Source organism: Spodoptera frugiperda, chromosome 28 (assembly GCF_023101765.2).
Source record: "Spodoptera frugiperda isolate SF20-4 chromosome 28, AGI-APGP_CSIRO_Sfru_2.0, whole genome shotgun sequence".
Classification (NCBI taxonomy): Eukaryota; Metazoa; Arthropoda; class Insecta; order Lepidoptera; family Noctuidae; genus Spodoptera; species Spodoptera frugiperda.
In genome coordinates, this window is record NC_064239.1 from 8,163,602 (window position 1) to 8,183,648 (window position 20,047).

General features: G+C 34.6%; 1 protein-coding gene across 2 annotated transcripts; it reads left to right on the plus strand.

Moving 5' to 3' along the window:
* Nucleotides 1–1,558: 1,558 nt before the first annotated feature.
* LOC118265567 (juvenile hormone acid O-methyltransferase) lies at nucleotides 1,559–19,596 on the plus strand. 2 transcript variants are annotated; one of them, XM_035578501.2, is made up of 5 exons: nucleotides 1,559–1,746; nucleotides 16,354–16,719; nucleotides 16,955–17,126; nucleotides 17,595–17,703; nucleotides 18,021–19,596. In XM_035578501.2, exons 1-5 carry the CDS (start codon nucleotides 1,580–1,582, stop codon nucleotides 18,194–18,196), a joined length of 990 nt encoding a protein of 329 aa, XP_035434394.2. In that variant the 5' UTR covers nucleotides 1,559–1,579; the 3' UTR covers nucleotides 18,197–19,596. The 2 variants fall into 2 exon arrangements, with proteins under 2 accessions (XP_035434394.2, XP_035434395.2); XM_035578502.2 differs by having other exon boundaries at nucleotides 1,632–1,750; nucleotides 18,021–19,595.
* Nucleotides 19,597–20,047: the final 451 nt, after the last annotated feature.

The following is a 20,047-nucleotide window of genomic DNA, read 5'->3' on the forward strand; positions in this document are numbered from 1 at the left end:
TTCATAACTATGACATAATATGGCACGTCATAGCATACTGCCATACATGTTTATAACTGTAATGTTCTATGACGATTATATAAAGGTTTCTTTATATGATTTTATCTCTGTCTTTATGACAAAGTGATCTCATGGGATTTACTTGACGGTTGTACCGCTTTAATGGTTTAAATCATTGAATATGTCATTCATAAGGCGTCATAGATTTTATAGGATTATTTATTATACCTCAACTGTGGAGTGGATGCAAATAAATGTGACTGCTAAATACGAATTCTCGGAGGGTATTTTTTCAGTAGGTATGAAATCTGGAGCTAAATTCCGGAGCTGCGTACTGGCTAGCGGGTTACCGGGGCTTCGGCTCAAATAGCAGGAGGAAGAACAAGGTGGTTTTTAGTCAGTAAGTGTCTGATAATCCCTCTCGCCTCACCCAAGACAGGAAGAAGTCATTGCATGATTATTCCCCTCAAAAAAATATTAAGTTACTTAGTACATTAATGAAACAACTTACCAGAAAGATAACTATAATTATTTTTAATTATTTCGATTATCAGAACAAATATTACGAAACAAGATAATTGCATTCAAGTGACAATAACCATAAAATCACTAAACCCATAAAATAAATATGTAAAACTGTGACAGTATAAAACGTTAGTCATCGTTTGTCTGTCATTAAACCATTGATTACGTAACTAGGATCATTATTATGACTTACATGCAAGAAATATAATACTATACAACCTATTATATAAAAAATTGTTGCAACTTTATAACTATTTATTCAAGAAGAAGATCATATTTACTCAAGTTATTTCCGGGTGTAGCTAGAAAAACCACGGGGCCCGGGTGTAGCTTGAAACTAGTCGAGTCACCGTGTTGAACGTATCAGTAAGCCTTATACAGGATTTAATTAAATTCTATCTCAGGGTACTTAAAATACTAGATAAAAAGCAATATTTTGGTACGTATGGTATGCTGTCAATTATATGAAAGTACAAACTTTCAAAATTTTTAAAAATCTCAAGTATCTAATGTTCAAGTAAATGATATAAAAGATTAGTGATCTCAATTATTCTAAAACCAACCAAGCTCCTAAACTATCTAATCAACAATCATCGGAAATACATTTTGTGTCATAACAAATTTTAATTAAATAATTAGTAGTTAATAAAATATTGAACAAGAGCAGACATTTTCATGACTGCAGTTTTTATTGCAATTTGTAATTGTTTACGTTTTTTATGTTTGTTCGTCTATTGTTTTAAATTGGTACACAATGTGCAGTAAGTTATACTAATTAATACAAAATTGCCATTATATGCAAATGATCCATAATTAAAAACCAGTTATCAGTCTGTTTGACATTAAAAAATACCGGTTCTATGTTTATGGTCTCTTAGAGATAGAAAATAATTTAGAAAAGGTAAATTGCATAGCAGGTACTTATTGAAATGTATTGATCCGATGCATTCAATTAGATTATTGGAGGTTAATGCAATTTATGGCGTAGATTGCGACATAGTACACACAGTATGCGAGGACATATACAGTCGTACATGTGACTCGCTGCCTACAAATGCGTAGTTCAAACGCCATACCAAATTATAAACTGTATTTTCTTGCACTACGTCGTTTGTTTTTCCCGTATAAATACGTATATGAACAGTTCATTCAATCAATTCAGTTTACATCATTGATAGTGGCGCACTCCCAATGTATTAAAGTTCAGTGTCGAAGGAAATCGTACGTGAGTGTCTATTATACCGATATTTTAATTTAAACTAAGTGAACGTTTATTGAGTGTTAACATTGTATTGCATGTCTCTTGTTCCGTTACTATTCTCATTTTATACTCTGTTGTGATTTCGTGTTTGAGGTTATTTTGGAATGAAAGTTTGTACTTTTTTTATTTTTACTATAGCCTGAGTGAGTCATTGATCAATGATTATTGGGGACTTTAATATTATTTACGAATTTAATGTCATCATTTCGTGGAACAATTAATAACTTTAAATAACTTACATCGCGGACGTTAATCCTGTAATGTCTCCTAAGGTATAATCGGTATACCTTAATCAGGTTTTTAACATTGTTTTGATAACTAGTGAATGCTAAGTTTCAATGTGAATTTGAACAACTAAGTTTTGTTCACTTTTCATTCACTTACTCCAACTTGTTCACTACCGAAATGCCTTCAGTAGTAACAACGATAAAAGAAATAAGCATAACTGTGGCAAAATGGACCACGAAAACAGACCTTATTTCAATCAGAATAAGAGTTACCAATTTCACATAGGCCGGAAAACGAGCATAATTTATAAAAACCTTTACATCAGTTTCTATCGGCCGGCCTAGATTTTCTATGGGCGAAGAAAATCCTTATCGGCGACCTTGTCGTATAGTAATAAATTCATGATAATGCAAATTTACGTGTACGCCAATACGAGTAGTATTGTATGCGTGCGTACGTTACGTGTGGTTGCATTGTAACATCTATTTAACTACTTCTCACATATTTATGGGACCCTGGTACTTTAGCACAAATGTACTATTGAACTCACCTTAAACTTGACTTTAGAATTGAAGATTCCTCTGTATAGTAAATGTACCATTCATTCGCGGTTTCGAAAATAATCCTCAATTTTTTTCATGAGCTTTTTGGCTCTCATATCCACATTTCACAATACAATATCTTAAAATTAAATGAACTTAAAGCCATGAAATCGTTGTTTCATAGTTGTGAAAATGGATGGAATAGGAAACAATAAAATCACTGCTATGTTTATGTGTAGGTTCTTCCCCGTTTTATATTTCTCTGCTTCACAAACATAAGTTTCGCTACATAATTATTTTCGTAGAACGTAGACGTCTCAGTACTAAAATTAATGTTATACTCACACAAAAATACCCATTTAACACGAGTGCGATTGTTAAGATAATTGTTAAGATTCCGATTTCGGAATTTCAAAATTTTGGTATACGTAGGAAATCCATAGTATGTTATTTTATATCACTACTTCCACCTAATGATAACAAGACTAATTTAAAAAAATATTTTAGTAATGTCTAATCGTCTGATCTCTAACTTCAGACGATTTTAAATTCAGAAAAAAAAAATGAAACTCTGCTAAACCCACCAAAAAAAAACATTAAAACCATCTAAAACTCCAGCTACATTCGAAAATGTCTCCATATATAAACAAAAGATAAAAAAAAAAGAATCTCAAGCTTATACATTACAAAACACGCCATAAAGCGAACATACATAAAAGTAAAGCGAGCTTTTCTCATTCTCAGATTGTTACCGGCGTGGGCGATACATAACTTTAACTTCCGAAGCACACGCTCTGAAATATTTATTCCTGAAACGTAAAGATCGGGTGGGGGGGGTGTGGGTGGTTTATCCCGCGGTTTCCTTGCCGCCGTGTTTTACTTCGAGAATGGGAAGTCGCCGCCGCCGGGTCGATATCGCCAAAGATTATGTTACGTGTATTCCATTTGAGATTTGAAGTTTTGTGTGTGTTTAGAGATTTGGTTTTTTAATTAGTCTCTTTTTGTCTTCTTGCTGAATAATTCTTCCAGGCGATGGATCAAACAATAGCTGTTTATTTTGAAAAATTCTAATGTTTTTCTGGTCTCTATCTTAGATCCATGAAAAGCTTTTTTCGGACATAGTTGACCTGATTTTAAGTATTAAGTCTTTAAGCTCACAAAACCTTACTTCCTTTACTGTCTTCATAAATAGTTAACTATCACAATCAATCTTATCGTTCCAGCCAGCATATCATCTGACAATATCGACATGATGGTGTAATAAACTCCAAATGTTTTAACCTACGGTCACATCTCTTGGCACAATGATCGCGCTATATAATCTGTGGCAGTTCCCCGACCTCCAGTGGGGGGCTCCCCCACCGTTCGATTGTCTGCGGAGGCTGCCCGCCGGTGCCATCTGATGTGCCGAGAGCACTCCAGATCTGCATAGATCGTTGCCTTCGTTTTTTCCCTATCGAAAAATCAATACTCACAGTTTCATAAAGTCGGAGACACTCCTTGATTTCATTACAGGTTAATTCTTTCGAGTTGATCTCTGTAGATTTTAATTTGAGGAATTTTAAGGAAAATTATTTATATTTTTTTATTAATAACACTTGATTATTAATTATCGTTTATTAATCAAACTGAATTAGTGCAGTAACGTAATGTAGCCTCTAGATAATATCTTCATGAAACCCTATATCTACAAAGACGTAGCAATAAGAGAAACCCATACCACAATAATATATGTAGGTCACCGATCCGTGGGCTGCAAACGACTCGGTACATAATGTGAAGAGCCTCATCCCAAATCCATACCGAGCTTTCCGCCGCTACCACCCTCAAGGGGAAAGAGGCTCAAACACCATGCAATAAAGCCTTCGGATCCAGCAAAACAAATACAACGAACATTCCAATGCTAGATATCACTCGCCCCGCCCACACAGTTGGCATTACGACTGTACGCGCTCCCATTGGTCGCTGCGAAGCCTTCTCCATTTCGAATTGGTTATTTTTTTTCTACAATTGAAATTGGAATTGTCCATTTGTTCTGTACGAGTGTGGTGCGCATGCGTTTCGGGGAGGCGTCTACGTCACGTAGACGTAGATACGTTTCGAGGGCTACGAATGTTTTATTGGATTCCACTCTCTGTTCCCATTCGTATTTCAGATTCGGATGTGGATTTGTCCTCGAATTGCGTTCAGTGCGCAGTCGTGATCATTCGTATAGCTGTGTATTTGTTTAGTGGTTTTATGTATATTTTTAGGTATGGTATATGCTATTGAATGGCTTTTAGAGTTTTATGAAGTGTTATAAGTATGTTGTTAAGATACGGGGAAAAGTTCTAATAATCATGCAGCATATCCACACTTTAAATGAACTTTCGAAAATAACGAACGAACTAAAAATGTAACATTGCTGTAAAAAATATATAACAAGACCTTAACTTCCTGCCCTCTCTCTGCACAGGATCGATTAAATGATTGAAAACCGCGCGAAACCACTAAAAGCATTCCGTGAGAATTTCATCAAAACACGATACAACATCGTATGCAATAATGCGTCCACAACTCTCGCCGTACTTCTAGAGACCCTAAAACCGTGGAGTGACACCTTAGTACTAGGTTTTACAGTTCAGAATGTGGTGGCATGTTGCAGCGACAAGTGTAACACGGCGTTGGCATCCGCAGCTAGCTCTGTCCGGAACAATTTCATTTGCGACTGGGCGAGGATAGCGCTGTAATTACAACAACAATCGATAGAGGCGCCACCGTCTGCCGCACGTTTAATCTCGCCAGAATCAAAGGACCGTCGCCTCACACCCACCCCCGCACCCAAAACAAATGTACGACACCGCATACCTCGCTCCCACCGCTTTGTCGCTCATTCATTGCGTACTCCCCGGCACCAGGGATTCCTCTCGCTGCAACTAAACAGCAATGTTTGTTGTCAAACAGGCAGGAATTGTTCGAAACTATCTACGTGGTACATACTTTGTCTCCAAGCCTATATCTGCAAAGGTATGTTTAGATGTCCCCGGACCAGATAGTTGCATTTCCAGTCTGCTATACATAACTATTTCTGGAGTTTTATTAAAGCATAACATTGTAGCTATTTGATACAGACGAACACCTGCATAGCTGAGCAGGAGACGACTGTTTTTGTTGCATCGTCTCAGACGATTCTCGATTAGTAATGCATTATTACGTGTTCACGTCCTAGTGGCGCCTATGTGTTTTACAATAACTAAAGGTGATCGATATTTTTTATCAAACTAACTTTTTCAGAAAGTTAATTTTTATGAGCTGATTGGTGGCAATAAATCAATGGCATGACATATTTCGAAATAGAGCAGTAAGTCTGCATGCCTACCAAACCGTATTAATGAATTCTGACCCAGCTCGTGTTAATCATACTGTTTATAACAACAGCTCCAAATTATAATTAAGGTATCGATTTAAAGCGGCATCGATACGGCGAACTCTATCGAATTAAACGTGCATGGATGCGTGTAGTACTTAAATATCGATTGTCAATAATTTGTATGCGCGCAGCATCCGCTGCGGTGTTCAGGCTTAGCTCATTGTTTTGCTAAAATTATTGCCTGCCTTGGTATTTGTGAGTCACAACAACTTAATCTTACATAGTATGTACAGCTGATCTAGTATTCACTGGCCTACAAGAAAGCTGTCGAATTCATTTCGTTCTTTCCTTTCCTTTTCTTAACTTGAAACCAAAGGGCAGCCCCTTTGGTTTTAAGAAGATTCTGTTTAGTTTCAGTATTTCACCATTGACCTTCCACAAGCTTTTTCAATAAAACGTAGACTAAACTAATCGTAGCAATGACATTATTTCATAATGAGGAAAACGCTCTGTAAAAGCTTCCATCTAATGGTTACAATAGCAAAACATTACCTTGTAACAAACAGACATTAATACAATCCATTTAATAAAAATAATTTGTATACACGATTAAAGGTCGAAGGTGCTGTCACTTAATAAATCGAACTGAAAAAAGTTAAAGCATAACCTACGCTTTGGGTTACAAAAAAGTTTAGACACGTAGAATCCAACATTCATACATTAAGTTGTTTATAAATAGTCTACATATGTCATGACTGTTTTTTAAGTAAATTAATCTGGTACTATACCTACCAAAAAATCTCAAATGGTCCCAAAATTGCAATAATAATATTAACTCCACAAAATTAAATACATTGTAATAAATTGCAGTATTATAGTTATTTAGCGTTAGATAGGTGTATGTGGCCCCGGTACGGAGTTGGAACAGTGCAACACATATAAAGCAGGCTTGCTCCACGAAACGCTAGCACTCGAAATCCTACAGATTTAGTACGTAACCCTGCGAAATCCGAGACTAGGGTTAAATTATATTTTATACTTTATATCCTACTTATTGTTGCTAGGGAAACTTATTGGGGTATCAAAGGAGAATCTACGTCGATTACTGACTTACCGATGAAATACTTTGTATTAAACTATGTATATGCTGAACGAGATATGTGCTTTTCCTTAATCTATGGGAAATGTAGAAAGCTACACTTTAGAGGGATGTATTGAAAGTGAAGAGAATTTATTTTCCCATTTTGAGTGACGACATAGCTTATGAAATAAAAATATACATTGGTGCCCAACACAGCTGAAGTAATGTGAAGAAGCTAATGTCAAGTAAAGAGGTCTTGAACTACCTATAGTGTTAAAAATACTTTTGAGGAACTTCAACCGACTAGAAAATCAACTATTCAGAATTGCCGATATCCCAAGGAATTTCTATTAACAGGACTTGATCACAATATTGTCGAGGCAACTCCTGATATTGATATCAAACCAACTGTAAATAGATTGTTAATGAAACGAGGTCAAGGGCTGCCGAACTCGCGAATCGATACTAAAGTTGTATAATCGATTCGATTACAACATGAGTGGTGGTCCGCCTGCCGAGGAACGGTAACTTGGAAGTTCGTACGTTACGTTCTAGAGGCCACGCTACTTATAGAATAGGAAGCGAGTGTAGGTAATGGCGCAAAATAGTGACGCAGTATTATTGCAGGGGGCGGTGGGAGAATGGAAGACTCACACTCCAACCGCGGCGTTCCAACCCCCCCTCCCCCCCACCTCAGAGCGACTGAAACGTCCACGGGAAAAATAAGATCCGTACTCCGTCCCGCTTATTCTTGGGAAAAAAGCTTTTTGTGTATTTTTTAGGTATTCTTTAGGTTGATAGGTAGCTTCGTCTCTGTGTGAGTCAGTAAATAATGTTGTATGTACGACTGTCCCGTCTATGTGTTGATGCGATGTCGAGTTCAGATATTTTTTCTTCTCTCTCAGACGTTATAGGGAAATAAGTTTATTATTTGTAAGGACCTTCTTGACGTCAGACTTTCTTATTTTCTTTTGTCAAGTGGTGCGCTGTTTATGGATTTTTCTTTTTTTAGATTTCTGTAAACTGATTCGTGATTTATGCTCTTTGCTTTATTTTCTCGTTGTTTAGTACACATTAGTTGCTTACAGCTTATTACTACTCGTAAACAGTGTATTAACTTACTATTTCAGTTGTAGATTGAATATATATTTTTACTCCTAATTTCCATATTTTTAGATTTTCACAAATGTTATTTGATTATTTTTAACAAGAAAAGGTTTCAGTCTATTGAATACCTACTTCAGTTATAAATTAACGGTTCCTTGTTACATATTTTTCAGTACCTTATCATCACGCCTTTTATCCCCGAAAAGGTAGGTAGAGGTACACACATTATGGCACGTAATGTCACTGTACAATGTGCACCCATACCTGTAGTACCTGTACATATTTACCTATATAGGTGACAGTAGGGTAGGTTCGAATCGAATCCGAATGCGTTCGCAAATAGTTTCATGCAATACCATCGCACCTACCTGTTGATGGTTGGCTAGGTACCACCTACATTAATATCAACTGGTATTTGCTTTGGGATATTGAAATTAAAGCACTATTATGGATGGTGTTAGAAGTTTGAAACGCGATCATATTTTTTCTAATTAATTATTAATTTTAACTGTATTGTATATTTAGGTACTGATACAATAAACATCAAGTATGTAATATTAAAACAAACACAATTTTTATGTGTGAAAGCCATACCTCGCCGCGAATGGGCCGGCTCGACCGGAGTGATACCACGGCCTCACAGCACGAACCGACGTGAAGCAACACTTGCGTTGTGTTTCGTCGAGTGAGTGAGAGGCCTCCTCAATCTTAGGGAGATTGAGGAGGCCTCTGGTAATCTCAAACAATCCCTGAATCTCCAACAATCCTCAAACCTAACCCCCAAAAGGCCAGCAACGCACTTGTAGTTGTAACGCCTCTGGTGTTTCGGGTATCCATGAGGGACGCCGATTCAGGTGTTATCGTCAGGTGATCCATCTGCTAGTTTATCGGCTTAGCCCCATAAAAAAGTTAATGTTAACGTTACTAGTAGCAATTAAGTTAATGTAAGTGTAGTATCTGGTCATCGTAACCAAAGAAATCACAAGTGCCTTGCTAATCGTATAGTCAACTATTTCACTGCTCCGTTATTTTAAAGAAGCACTATTGCCCGTTTTAATAATGGTTACTATTTCCAAAACTGGGTAACAATTAATTAATAAAGCATTTTTGCAGTAGCAATGGAGAACTGCTGCTGAAAAAATAGATACTTACCTACGGCTTTATCAAATACAGAGACATAAATACAATCAGATTGAGTTATGTATAACAGAATCTAATCTAAAATATGTATTTTATGAGGAAGAAACTAAATATTTTTCTTTTACCATACATTTAATGATACGTTTTGTAACAGCCATTGATAATGTAAGACACTACGAGATAGACTTAGTTAACCAAATCAAAAAAACTGAAATTGTAACTCCGTTTCTCTACCAATAAACTTAACGTTTGACTAAAAATAAAATCGTATAAGTACAGCAATTGTAACTGACGCCTTAAACTATACTCATAACAATAACTTCATGAGATCAGTAACTACTACGCGGATGCTACGAACATACGTAGCAAGTCTGTATAATATAGTACAACGCCATCTATATCAAGCTTGTGAAACTTTGTATACCAACCTTTTTGCTACTCGAACGCTTCACCGGTTTACGTGGTAAACTTTTTGATTCAAAACATTTCTTTAAGCCAATGATAGATGGCTCCTCAAGAACAGTATGGTTGCTTAAAATGTTGGGGTATACAGAAGTAGCATTAAATAGTACTGCTACGTAGAATCTATTTGTATCGGTTTTGTTAATGTTTTAACAATCCCCAAACTTTACCATTAGTCCTTCAAAATCATATATTCTGTATGAAATGGCATGTTACAATATGCATTTCTTTTAAGAATATCATCTAATAATAGAAATGTATGAAAAAATAGTGTTATTGAAACTAATTTCGATTCAAAAGTTGTCAACTGCTCGCTACTGCTACTCACCTAAAAATAAATGAGGCATGTCCGACAGATATAACTAAAATCGATAAAACGTACATAAATTACCTATAACTACTTCCATAAATGGATTAATACATCAAGTTAACAACATTGTCAATGCACTTACCATTGAATAATTAAATTACGTAGAACAATCTCGTACCGTACCATACAACTACCAGACCAGTAGCCAGTATAATGATTTGTAAATTACTAATTCACCGTCAACAAGGTTATCAATGAACAAATCATTCAAGAAACATTAATATTGATAAAGAAAAGAAACATATAATATGCTGTCATATTCATAATATCGTCCAATGACCAGCTTCGTTTCTAAGCCTACGACAATCCCTGGTGACCTTCGTCATAACCTGCCTTAAGGCCCCAAACATTGGGACGTCAATAAGAGACGAATTTAACCGTCGCGATGACTAAACGACTTATACCCTTCTCATTCTCTCGTACCAAATAAAAAGAGATAAGAAATAATTTAAAAATTTGTGCAGTAAATTCGTGGGGCATTGCACTCACTGACTGGTTGAGAGAGGACGAAAGTACGAATTTTTTTTCAATAATAAGAGAAAGATTGTGCAGGCACGCATTGCAATGCATTTTGTATTCGACTAATGCACGGGTCAAAGGCGGACAAAGCTGCGAAAACAATTATAATATCACTCACACAAGCAATAAAACTGAGGTCGATATGATGAATCGACGGACAATCTTGATATTAAACATAACAATCAGACTTTAGTCGGGACACATACTAAATTAATTGAAATACATGTACAGTTTACTGACTTAAACTATTGAGGAAATCTACAGGCTCGATCAGTTTCAAGTCACTTCAAGTGCTCTTTAATAAGAGTCCCAAATGTCACTCGAAACTAATAGAACTAGAAACTGATTTTGCATGCATGCAATTATGTAGGTATGATTGACAATTATGTATAATTTTTCGAGTATCAATAGATATTTGATTATGTACCTAATGGAAAACGACACAATGTTCAAAATGTTGAAGGACATCTGAATGACATACCTAATTTTGTGTTTTCTACAGTACATTTTCTGCTTGCGTCTGTAATTTAAACAAATTGGCTTAATTAAACAACTTCATTACTTAAATTAACTGATATCCTGTGAATAATCTAGCTGACATGCTAAAGTTTTTACATAGGTAGGTATATACCATCTTCTAACTAAAGCGTCAAAGCTCATAAACAAAAACGTAAACCAATGTAATAATGCGAATGTATAATTAGTATTAATTTGTTGCCAAGAATTTCATCATCATCATAATCACATGAAAAAAATTTCATTTCTTTAACATTGATATAGGAATATGCAAATGATACTTATACTACTTTCTTAGCTTGTCTCAATGCATATTTTCTTAACTAAAATTTATCCTACTTTACAGTGTAACAAATATTTCATATCCAAATTAATCAAATCTGAGTCGTTTTCGAGTTTTAGTATAACTTACAAACATCATAATATAATTTATAAATATTTACAAAGAAGATTATTAGGAAAATTACTCGGTACTCTATAGCTCGTCTTTCCAGTCAAAGATAATGCTTCATTAGGTTTAAGAAACAGGCTGGCATTACCATAAGAGTTATCTACTAACAAAAATGTTGAGTAAGGTTAACTTTCTTCGGTAACAAGTATAGTGGTTATCTATCATTAGAACTTGAGACGGGATATTTACCATGTTTATATGTTATGATGTTTATGTTTGTGTGTTATGTCTATTAGTTTCCCATATTTCGGCACTGTTGCAAGCGACATGATCACGTATGAAACGAAGTGAAGTGATTATCTGTTCACTAAATTATTGATGAAATACACTATTCATATTATCCTAACTTTCACTGACATTGCGTCACGGGCTAAAAACCGGTGACCAATAGGGTCGATGCTCTTTATATTCCAAAAGTACTTATAAGATTTTACCAAGCTTGTGATTCAATGTAGGTACTGAATCACAGGTATTGTTTGAAAGAAATATTTATTCAATCATGTAGTCAATTGTTTCATTTATTTTTAAACGGAGTTTCCCCTGTAACAAATGTCATAAACGCTAACCTAATCGAGAGAATCGAAAATTCAATATACACATTTGGCTCAAGTTTTTACACAATTTTTCGCATGTCTGTGTCTTAAATTGAACATTCTATTCGTTCAATTACAGTAGCGTCTACGCCTCTTTCATACTATATTTATAACATAACTCCTTCATCTCTGAAAAAATACAATAACTCGAGGTGAATAGCATTCGAACGCAAAAGAGGGTTGAATAGATAATGGGAATATTTTCTATGTACCGATCTATCTATTCACCCCGCTTCTGTTTCTATTTACCGTATCTTAACATCTTTGTAACCTAAAACTAAAATAACAGTAAGTGACCGGTGCTGCTTAAAATGATTATTCATAAACAATAAAAACACCATAACTTAAAGTATAGAATTTCTTGCCATTTACATTTTCGAGAGAAATATTCCATGACAAAAATATGATATAATCATAAAATAATTCAAATCGGTGGTTAAATCAAAATACCTACATCGATTAAAGTTTTGCGTCATAGCAACAATATTATATTATAATAACTATTTTTCGTATAGTGTGACGAAATTGTAATCTAGCAGAATAGAGGATATCGATAAAAATCCTTAGGTACTAATAATATCCATTTTTTATTAATGTTTCCCTGTAAATAAAACTCTTGCCTGTATCTAAATCTGCACGAATAACGCACACCTTCCTTCCTTCAAGTATTCGCTTCTGTGAAAACCCTATAAAAATAAATCTTAGCTCAATTAATCCACCGTTACCTATAAGAAAGACGGACAGACGTGAAAATAATATATCTTTTTGCAATATTTTTTTATGAAAATCTCAGCACAAAAAAAAACTATTTTGAACAAAAAGATTGAATAAAACACTTTTTGTTCCGTAATAAAGTAATTATGCATATACGTTTTTAATATGCTTTTTATATTATTTCTTTATTATTATTGTATTTAATATTAATGAAGATTATATGGCATTCATTTACATATCTATTTTGCAAAAACAATGCAATAAAAAGAGTGATGAAGACAACAGCTTTAATAAGCCAGCTTATTGGACGAATAGTCAAGCGAACGACGAATAGTGAGCTTGGGCCACTTTCAAGCACATACGTGACATCTAGGTATGTCAACATGTCCAAATAGAACGTAATATCTTTTGAAAACCAATGAAAAAACCTGATAAGTCAATGTCGATTTTCGTGCATCGAAAATACGATGCAGTTTGCAATGTCATGATTTACACATTAACACTTAATCAAGATTATATTTTGAACATTCGTTCCCCAAAATTACGTTACCATAACATTTTCCCTTTAAACGTTTAAGTATATAATTGAAAGAATGATATGCATAGTTTAGAATACTAGCCAATAAAAACGACCATACAAAATTGTCCATACATCTTTTGTTTTAGAATTAAATAAAGGCAAATACAGCGCCTACCTATGTGTTATAATCCAGTACCAAAAATCTTCAAAAATAACCTTTAATACAAATAAAAGATTTGAAATAATCTCTCTTTATATGGTGCAAGTTAAGTGCGTAACTGGTACAATAAAGTTCCCTAAATATGAGCCCTTTTCCTGCTGTTGCCCGTTCGGCGGTTGAACCCAGTCGGGGTGACATTGCTGGTAACTACCACCAATGTATTGGTATTAGTTTTGATACTTGAATCTTACCGTGTTAGTTAACGAAAAGTAACAAAACTAATAGGGTGCACTTTTCCATAGTCTCATTGTAGATGTATCCTTTACGAAGACCCGTTTCGACACCTACAATTTGATTCTCTTTAAAGGACCTCCCGAAAGAACTACCTCATCGAATGGTTGAGATTTGTCGTTCAAATTCTTTCTACCCAGTTTAATAGATTAACGCATCCAACTTCCTACATATCGGAACTGCGGACTGCCTAGTGGGTTACTGGGGGGCTCTGACTCGAAAAGCTGGAGTAGGAATGGGGTGGTTTTTAGTCAGGATCATTTTTCACACTCAAACAGAAAACTCCCTACATATTGTCTCCTGTAAGCATTTAAAAAACAGTTCCTTGTCGAGCATATTCAATGAATACTCAATGGGTTTATAAAGTGATGCATATGTAAGTCATATGAAGTCAGTGCGACGAGTAGCACTTACAAAATTTGCCGAAATATGGATTATCCACCTGCACAGTCTTTTCGTAACTACCTATTGTTTAGGGCATGATAAGAATCACAACTAAAATTTTGTGCATTCAAAATCAATATTCAACATTAAATAAATGCATTGCAAATATCAAGACTGCATCCCGCGTTCAATGTTCGGTGCACTTGCATTATGGCGTATGGCCGCACTGATGCACCAACTTGAACTTTTTTTCGTGAGTTTTTAACTCTGTCCTTGAAATACGAGTTTAGATTACGCCGCGCATATTTTTTTGGTTTAATGCATACTTACATACATTATTCGTACTTCGGTGTATGTATGTAAATGGGAATTTTTAACCAGACAACCAGTTTGGGCCGATATAAAATGCAAGCCTTTCTTATACTTACGTTAATGTTTTTTACGTTGATGCACTTAGTTTTATTAGACGATTGTTATTAAGAGACCATTTTTTGTGTTGACATTTTGAGCTGTAAGGTACCTATGTATCTATTTCTAGTAGCAAACCTACACTGAAAAACCTGTGTGATACCTGCATCCAAAGAACTTGTCCAATACAAGAGGAAACCGAACCTACCAAAGCATGCAGGAAAATAAAACCGTAACAAATATCGAACACATAAGTAACGTTACATATAATATGGATAATAATTACATAACTCGTTATTAACAGTAAACCCGTCATCTAATATATGCATTTCGTCATCAATATAAATCACATTACGCCAGGTCAGGCATCCTAACCCAATTGAGTAGATACCGTCGACGCAAAAAACTTGTATAAAGAATACAAAAACGATGCCCAGGCGCAGGGCAATGCACTTATTCGGCGGTCGTGACGTGCGCAGCGATGCAGCCGCGCACTCGTGCGCCGAATCTCAATTCTCACAAGAAAGCCAAGACCTTGCACTTCAATTGAACTACCTAAAACTAATTAAATGCAATTACATATTAAATTATCGCACATTCATTGTAATAAATAAAAACAATTATCTTCATGTCAAAAATTTCAAAAAAGCACTTACCATATGAAAAGTCGTAAAAAGACAAACTCAAGTTTATCGTTAATATTAAAATATATGTAAATATATTTTGTTTTACATTAGGCAGCTTTTTGAAAGTTGTTATGATGAGGTTATAAGTAATCAAAAAAGAAATATATATAAAACGTTATTTGTAGTAATATTCATATCAGTTATCTATACGTCGTGTCTCAATCAGTGCTTATCACGGATTAAGTGTTTTTTTGAATTGCTACATAAGTGTTTTTGGATATTAAATTAGTGTAAGTTCCCAGACTCGATAGTCATTAAGTTGGTACTTACTTTGTTTTTTCCTGAACAAATTATTATACTTTATTGAAAAAATTCAAAAATTTCGACATATATTACATACTGGCTGGATCGGCAAACTTTGTACTTCGTACTGCCTCAAACATTTTTTTTCTCACCTTTTAAACCTTCCCTGGATTTCCACGAATATTTCAAAACTTAAATTTGTCATATCGATTCAGCCGTTTTCGAGTTTTAGCGAGACTAACGAACGTCTAAGTCAATCCGACTGGAGATTTTATGTGTCGTGGTCATATCAGAAAATTATAGTGTACGTTAAATAAAGATTTTTTATTTAATTCCCAATTTTCTAAAAATAAAACAAATTAATATGATTTTATAAATCCAAGATTTGGGACAGGAAACGACTTGACCTTTAGCTACATTGTATAGAACTAAACAATTGTATGCGCAATTAAAAATAGAACAACGCAATGCCAGTAACATTTTGCGCAAGAGTCTTTCCTCTTCAAGTACCTAATATAGCACAAACTTATAATGTCAGATGACGGCTATCGATAGAAAAAATCCTATCACAAAAGACTATTGACAAAAAGACAGACGGGGACGATCCCGGGCTGATAACGCTAGTCTATTTTCGGTTAGCTTAGTACGAAATCGCCTTGTAACAATGTTAGAACATTACTCAAACAGGAAAACTATTCGAGGCTTGAATGAAAAGAAAATGATAATCATCTTGAAACTACATTGAAAACAACAAATTACTTAGCACTACTTCCTGTATAAAATAATGTATTCCCCTTTTACAGAATCACAATGAACGATCCAGAACTGTATAACGTGGCTAATTCACTGCAAAAGAATGCAGCAGTCCAATGCCTCAATGAATATGCGAAGAAAATTAACTGGAAGAATATTGGAGATAGCGCTATTGACCTAGGCTGTGGCGATGGCAGCGTCACTGTTATCTTAAAGAAATACATGCCTAGCAACTATAAGAAACTAGTCGCCTGTGACATAAGTGAAAAAGCCGTCAAATATGCAAATGAACATCACAGTGATGAAGTCACCATGTTCAAGGTGATGGACATCCAGGGAGACCTGCCCGAGGAAATGCATTCAGCGTTCCATCACGTGTTCTCTTTTTATGCATTGCACTGGATACGAAATCAAGAGTAAGATTTTAGTCTACTTAAATTATATCACTATCGACTTTTTGAAGCTCCACACAAAGAAATACTTAAAACAAACCAACTTCTACCACTTCTAATACGAATATTTAATAACATTAAAAATGATTTGTCTTAAAAAAAATTATTGTCTATTTAAATTTCAAAATATCTCATTGCCATTATAGCATTATAATCCTTATTAATTTGTAAATAAAGTATTATTTTCTTTATGTTCTAGGAAAGCGTTTAGAAATATCTACAATCTTCTAGACGAAGGCGGAGACTGCCTTCTCACCTTCCTCGGGTACGCTCCGTTGTACAGCGTGTACAGCATACTGTCACAGTGTTCTAAATGGGAGTCCTGGTTGAAAGACGTTAAAAAGTTCATATCACCATATCACGATATGCAGGTACTGCCATTTATTTCTAACTGAATGCGTAAGAACTTTTCAAAGATCGCAAACAAAAGATAATAAACAATTTAACGCGGTAAATTATGATGATACATGAAAATAAAGAGGGCTAAGTTAGATTCTTAACTTATCTCGATCATTCGATCCTACACTTCGTAAAAAATTGGTCAAATGATAATATAAATGTTACTTAATGACGCAGTCTAGACGTAAGCCGACGAAAAATAACACATAATATCATTACATACGAATTGTTCGCAACAATATCATCATCAATTTAAAAGTTAAATTATTACACGTGATCACTCACGTTGGCTTATATCTCAAAATCTTATCAGTGAGTATCTAGGCGATACATTGTTGCAAACCAAAAATAGTATCTGACTACTTCCTGATATTACGTAAACAAGTTTTCTAGAAAAATAAGCTATTAACATAAATATTTTATTATATTTTGCATTTCAGGAACCAGAAAAGAAAGTCACGCAAATGATGCAAGAAATAGGCTTCAGAAATATCGATGTGAAATGCAAGGAAATGCGTTTTGAGTTTGACAGCGTAGAAGCTATGAAAAGTGAGTATTTGTTTTCGATAAATAGCAAAATTTTCCATAACTAGCAAAAAATTGCTGCCTTTTTTATTTATAACATCTATTATTTACAAGCTTTCATTTAACTCGCAATTTTTGTATGTAATAATATGTATAAGTAATATTTATGAGTAATAAGTATAAGTAAATATGTATGTGTGTGTAAAGTGAAATCTTCCAACCAAATTTGAAGCAGATATCTTCAACCGATTGAGCTAAAATTTAGTTTGCATGACCAATAAGGCTAAGCTGCATAAAGGCTTGCTATACACAGTTTTAATTAAAATCTATTCTACTTTCAGACACTGTAAAAGCCATCGAGCCTTTCGACATGCCAAAAGATGTGTATGAAGAGTTTATGCAAGATTACTACTCGGTGGCCCAAGACATCGGTGTCGTAGAAATAAATAACAATAACATCGGAGACACCTCGATCAATTGTTCCTATTCTCTACTCGTCGTATGCGCAAGCAAATGATTGGCAGGCACCAATAAGAACCTTAAAATTAAGTGAAACCATAGTGAAATTATTCTGGCAATTCCGCCTAAGATCTGATTACCATAACCGCCTATTTTGTACTTTCCTCCTAGTTTTAAATACAAATAAGTAAGTACTACATTCAAAAAGAAGCTTTTTTAGCTAAACATAATTTTGATAAATACACTTGGGAGCAAAGAAATGGAGCCACTAGCGCTTTTTTTAACTTTAAAAAACACTCTATTTACACTTTTAAAAAAGGTAATTAATTAAATTGCCTTTCATACGACACACATACGTTGCCTGTTAAGACAACAATTGTATCAGAAAATATTGATCAAGAAATGAAAAAGGAAAAACGCTAGTGACTCCGTTTCATTGCTCCCAAGTGTAGATAATAAGTAAAAATAAGTTATTTCGCAATAAATAGTGACGTCTTTGGTATCCAAAGAATTAGACTTTAGTATTTTGAAATACATTACAATGCAACAGTTTCAATAGTTTTCCGGGGTCGAGAGTGCATCTCTATTTCTATGCAGTCATATGATAAGAAACTACGCCGTGATCACACAACTAATACCAATCAGATCAATGTAACAGTAAAAATTCATGTTAACAAGAATGTATCTTATAGAGCCTATACTTATAATGTAGGAAAAAACCCGAACACAAATATTTTTAACTAAAACACGTTTAGAGGATATTACTTAAGGTTTGAAGCAAATATAAAGTACCTAAGGCCTTTAGAGAGAGTGTGTGATTTTCCTTATAACAATACAATTCCTTTGAAAACCAAAAACACAAAGATATTTATAAGCCTACTAACAAACGCTGGATATTTTTCCGCTCATATTGGATTCTCTTCTAATATTTTGCAAGAAATCACAATCAATCAAATGTTACTTTTGTACATAGCAACTAATTTTGCGACTCATTATTTTTCAAGCAAATATGAGACTAGTAGAGGCTTTATTTTAAGTGTGACAATGGTATAGTAATAATTTAAGACATAGGTATTTATTAAAATATTTCTAAGAACATTAAGTGTGGTGATAGATCGATCATTTTATTTAACATACAAGATACTTAAGCTGTCATAAATTGGTACTTAATTCTGGAGGTTATTGACTTATATTGAATCAAATATACCAATGCAAATGGCATCCTAATGACATCAAATTAATGACTGCTTAGACAAGGCTTTGGGCGGGTGACTAACTGACTGACATAAAACAAAAAACTGTATATGATCACTTCTAATTTATGACACTTTCTAGTGCAGTTTCTTTTCCAAAATTGGTAATGATTATGGAAAGTGTCTAGAGCAAACACTGTGACCTCGATCAGTGTATGACCTGATCAAAAACGAACTCCAAAAGTTTAAAATACTTAATTTTAATCCAATTTGCATTAATTCCCCTTCATTGCAGCGTTGAAATTATCGATATTGTCCATAATGTGCCAATAGATTTGGCTACTAGATATAAAATTCTGTCACATTTTATTTGGATTCTATTTCAAAATTTCGATTTGGCCCCTAAGATTGGTGAAAGAGAATTGAGATCTACTTATTAAGACTGATCATTTAAGGTAAGCATCCACAGGACCGCATCGTACGCATCGCACGCGTCCGTATGACGGTTAGTACGCATCGCATGTAGGCATTGCCGATGATGCGGTCCGTACGATGCGGATCAGTGAACACAGTTGTATGAGTTTCTATACATGATAAACTATAATCCGGACGAACTAAAACGAAAAACGCGGACCTGTAAACGTGTACATTTAAAAAGCAAATCTTGTCCTGATGTCTATGTTGTTAATGATTTGCATTAAACAAGTAGTACATTT